We start from the raw sequence: 4,872 nt of genomic DNA, 5'->3' as shown, positions 1-4,872 counted from the left end.
AAAAAAAAAAAAAAAAAAAAAAAAAAAAAAAAAAAAAAAAAAAAAAAGAAAAACTGCATTTGGAGCCATCTTGTACTTTGTGTACAGCAAACTCATCACTTTTTTTCCTGGGACTTAAAGTCTTAAAACAACAAAAAAGCAGTCATTTATTACAGGACAAAATTAAATAGCTTTGACAAGCTAGTTGAAAGGTTTTCACTTCAATCCATAGATTTGCTGTTATGTTTAAATATCAAACTCCAACTCAAATTATAATCCGATTCTCCTTTAAGGGGTCGATGACCCCGGTGCTTTCATTTGTCTTGTGCTTTATTAATTCTCATCTTTAGATCATATTTGTTTATTATAACTGTTTCTTCAGTACATCTTACAAACTCTCTGCTCTGCCGTGTGTTTCCCCCACAGTTAGATTAGTAGGTCACTTTACAGGAATAACTTGGTTTGTGAACGTTTACACTCTTAGTTGGTCTGTGTACTATGACAACAAAGACGGGAAGTGATTTCTGACTAAATCTGATCGGGGGCTTCTCGGCCAATGATCACTAAAACAGTCCTCATGTATAAACGCTCATTATTAACATGCTGATGTGGCTTCACGCTCTGAAAAACTAATACATGCCATTTTCTCGCTTCTCCCTAAATTTTACCACTCTTTTCTCCAGAAGAACACTTTGGTCAGATTACACTTGCAATTTCTGTCCCACACTGGAAGCGCTGTGTGTGTGTGTGTGTATTGGGAGGGAGAGAGAGGGGATTGTGTTAACTGTGTGAACCCATGGGGAACGGGACAGGACAATGCTAACCCTGTTTGTAAACTCTGAGAAGGGGGCCTCCACACATCACGCGCACACACCAGTTCTTGAGTGGGCCACTTGTCGTAGAGCAGCCCGCTGATCATCTGCAGCCACAGAAAATGGCTCCGCTGAACAAAACTGTCTTCAGTGTCTCCTCCTGACCCACATTCCTTTAGCAGCGGATGTGACAAAGTTACAGGGCCATCGATTTATGAACCAGACATTTTACGCCATAATTATGAAGTATTTTCTGCTTCTCTTTGACCGTCATAAAGAAGTCTGTGATTTGAGTTTGATTTAAGTTGTTTGATGCCGAGTTTGACTACCAATCACTTTGGCAGCTTTCATCTGAGGAAACAACCTTGCTGATAAAATAATTGAGATGGATGATGACTAGCTGCCATGACCCACTAGTGTGTGTGGCGCTGTCTGTATCTGCAGAGAGACGCTGGCCTCTTCCTCTATTTTGCTGTGCTTGTGATGTTTAATACAAACTTTAAACCGGCTTCATCAGACTAACTTCACGTTGGTGTCTGACCTGCAGTTTAGCAGCGACAGCATTTGTCTCTACTTTTACAAACATGAAAAAACGTTCCTCGACAGTGTGACGCGCTGCTCTGATTAAAATACTGCAACGTGAACGTACGATGTGATCGATCACCTGCTGATCTGAGCTGGCAGCGAGGTTAACACCACCATCAATGACAGTTACATCTCAATAAAGTCTAATATCAATACAGCTAGTTTAAAAAGAGACGCTATATAATGTTTGTTTGCGTCTTGTTGTTAATAAAAAGTGCTGATATCGGGTATTTAACCAGTGTGATTAGAAGGTTAGCAGCGGAATAAAGAAAGGCTTTCCTGTTCTGCCGATATTTCCTGAATGCAAATTGAATAAGCGTACTATTATGTTTTATAAAAAAAGTAATACTTGGTGCTCCTTATGTCAATTAATATCCACTATAAACTATTCTCTTTTGGGTGTTTTATTGACAAAAATGCTGACAAGCATCTGCCATATAATAACTATTAAAACAAAGAAAATAAGTTTGAATAATAAACCCTAAAAAAATGATTTCAAATAAGTCAAATGTTTAAGTAGGGAATATTAAGAATGACTTAGTATTAGTATGATGTATTTTGGTGGTGAATGCAGTAGCATTGATGTGATTTGGTTGGTTTAGATACTGACCTCTGGGTCACTGGGACAGTATGGAAACAGAAGGGGAAAGATAGAAAGAGAAAACAGAGATCCTCTTAGGACCTGGGTGTCGGGCCCCCTCTCTGTTTATACGTTACTGCTCCATTTCCTGCAGCAAGCAGAGACTGCAAGTAGGACACCGAGCAGGTTTCTCATGCCCCCTATTCGAACGAACAGCCTTATGTTATTCCGTCTGAAAAATCGTGGATAAAGAAAACTCACACAGGCAGAAAACAAATGACTCTAAATACACCCAGAGCACACGTGTGTAATATCAAAGCAATGGGGAGGAGTTCTTTGGCAAATCGTGCCATTTTGTTCCCGCAATCAGCTCCTGGTAGCAGTGATTGTATTCTATTCCTAGGAGCTTTGAGTTTACCCAGCGTTCTTCTGAATATTGAAACAACAAGCGGAGGAACGCCGCCCCTCCAGCACATTCCTGCAAGCCCTCCGAGGACTTGGCCTTGCAAAACCTCTTTGGAATCTCAGCAGTCTGTCTTTCCCACAGAGAAACACAAAATGCTGCATGTGTGTGCGTGCGTGTGTGAGCAGACCGCTAAAAAACAAACAAATATACAGGCAAAGAGAAGAGGAACACACCCTCACAGATACTGAAACTACTTTGGGAAAGGGGATAGGGAATGATTTGCTTACTTTTGAGGCCTTCCAGCTTTTCGGGCAGGTCCTCTTCATCCCTGTATTTCTGGTCTTCCAGGTATTCCTGATAAGGAGGAAGAGGGGTGAACAAACTGAAGGTGATCGGGGGAAAAAAACAAACAAGTTTTACGAGTTTGACTGAAACCCCTAAAATCAGATCTGAGCCCATTTTTTGTTGAAACCTTGTGTCAAAAAAGTTCCAGCAGTGTTTCACAACGCACAAATAAAGAGGAAAGAAGCCCAAATTAGAGCATGAAGTACATCAATCTGACTGCGTTCTTCCCGCTGCAGTCACATTACTTATCACTGTGTTCATTAAGTGGAACACCCCACAAGGGTGTAAAAGGAAAGGGCCGGAAGGGATCTTTTCAAATGAAACTATAATGGCAGCAATCTGCCATGTGGGAGTCAGCTTCAGTCTACGCGGAGAGAAGAGAGGTTTGTTCTCTGCGTTGACTTCTGTGAAGCTTGAAAGGAGAGGGTGAAGAGGAGAAACGCCACAGCTGGATGCTTATCAGGGACGCCTGACTCAGCCCTGCTGGATCCACCCCCCACGCTGCAACTCCCACCCTCGCAGGAATGTCCCCTAACAGTCAGAGTGTATCCTAAATGTATGCAAGTGTATTTGAACGAGAGGCAGTATTACCACAAAGAACGCATCACAATACATAGGTCAAATACTGAGTATCTCCTCCAGCTGAAAGTATTTTAGGGCTGCAGCTAACGGGTCGAAATGATCAGTAAATTGTTTTTATTTTGTGTATACAATGTCAGAAGATGATGAGAAACAGTTCAAGCTGGTGTCTTCTAATGGCTTGTTTTGTCCCAAAGATATTCTTTATAATATTAGGCTTATACTAAATAAACATCACATTGGAGAAGCTGGAGTGAGTTTTGGTTGCAGATGTCAATCGACTTTATGATCAGATAACATTTCCATAGATGAATAACACAGGATTTAATTACAGTACAACTGGTATGTTCTAGGTGTATCCGTTAGGAATTAAGGGGTTGTTTCTCTAATGAACAAATGAGGAATTTGACAAATAAAATGCATAAATCTCATGAAGGAATAAGAGTGCGTTTGCTTCTGTGCACAGAAATGCGACAGGCGCTCCCGGCTGCCCTCTTGCCGCGACCTGGTTTCCATTCGAGAGCACGACGAGAGCCAAAGTAAAAGGAGGGAAACGGAGATTATGTACCGACACGTCGTTAATCTGAGGACCTGACGTTACTTCACAGTTATCTGACGGAGCGAGGCCCCGGTGTGAGACAAAGAGCTCGAAACACCAGACAGAGGAGCCACAAAACACGCTTCGTGTGAGTTGGTTTTACGCACAAATCGACACGACCCGGGCCAGGAGGAGAATCCTCGTGTGACAGCATGCAGCCGGTTCAACAAGTGCCACCAGACTGCGAGGGCAAAATCAATAAAATGCATCGCTATGGGGGCTTCCATTGAATGCGTGTTGCGTTCAGGGAATTCGTGCATAATTCACAAATCTACCGGGGGACTCACTGCCTTGAATCACGCTTCACAAACAAGGCCAATGCCAAGTCAAGTGTATGCGTGCTCCATGAATTCCCGTGAGGTGCCGTTAGATGCACGCCGATAAACGGTAAATAAGGAGAGCATGCCTACCTTGTTTATTTCTTCCAATTTCGACCTTTGCTGCTCCTTTAGCAGGCCAAAGGCTTTCCCTCCTGAGGAAAAAAAAGAACAGAAAACCAGGTTATTATAATAGACAGCTAGTTAATACCGACGCAGGTTTAGCTTGGCCTGCTGATGCTCTATTGTAAAGAAGCGTTTAGCTCGCTGCAGACATGCAGAAGATGCCCGAGACAAAGCAGTCCGCTGTCGGTGTTATTTAGTACCTTGTACATTTGAAGGCATCCCGGAATGTTATCTGCGCGGTGTAAATCCAGAGAAAGACAAATAACCGAGCCAGAAGGCTACCGCAACTGTCCGCCGGGGCGATACTCCTGCTCTCTTTAAGGGACTGGGCTGAGCGGGTCACTAGGTACCGGTGTCAAGTCGGACACAATTAGAGGAGGAGCATCCGGTCAATATTTTCAAAATAAATTATTCACCCCGCTATACAAATCCAGTTTTAAATTGATCTTAATGACAATATACAGTTTCAAGAACAATGTAATGTTATATGTATCAGTCTGAGAAATGTCTGGATGCAATTGTCTACAGGAAGATAGAAATAATCA

The 4,872-nt window shown here is 42.4% G+C and overlaps 1 protein-coding gene across 1 annotated transcript in view; it reads right to left on the bottom strand.

Annotated features, from left to right (window-relative positions):
• Positions 1–4,668, bottom strand: part of aif1l (allograft inflammatory factor 1-like) — a 10,080-nt gene extending 5,412 nt beyond the window's left edge. Inside the window, exons 1-3 of the mRNA XM_031860289.1 lie at positions 4,528–4,668; positions 4,295–4,356; positions 2,650–2,716 (exon numbers count right to left, since the gene is read on the bottom strand). Of these exons, the coding sequence (XP_031716149.1) occupies positions 2,650–2,716; positions 4,295–4,356; positions 4,528–4,546 (148 nt within the window). The 5' untranslated portion in view covers positions 4,547–4,668. The remainder of the gene's footprint in view (positions 1–2,649; positions 2,717–4,294; positions 4,357–4,527) is intronic.
• Between the last annotated feature and the right edge of the window lie 204 nt (positions 4,669–4,872).

This window comes from Anarrhichthys ocellatus, unplaced genomic scaffold (genome assembly GCF_004355925.1).
Source record: "Anarrhichthys ocellatus isolate YVR2014 unplaced genomic scaffold, GSC_Weel_1.0 scaffold23, whole genome shotgun sequence".
In the NCBI taxonomy this organism is placed as follows: domain Eukaryota; kingdom Metazoa; phylum Chordata; class Actinopteri; order Perciformes; family Anarhichadidae; genus Anarrhichthys; species Anarrhichthys ocellatus.
This window is presented reverse-complemented; position numbering and strand designations above follow the sequence as displayed.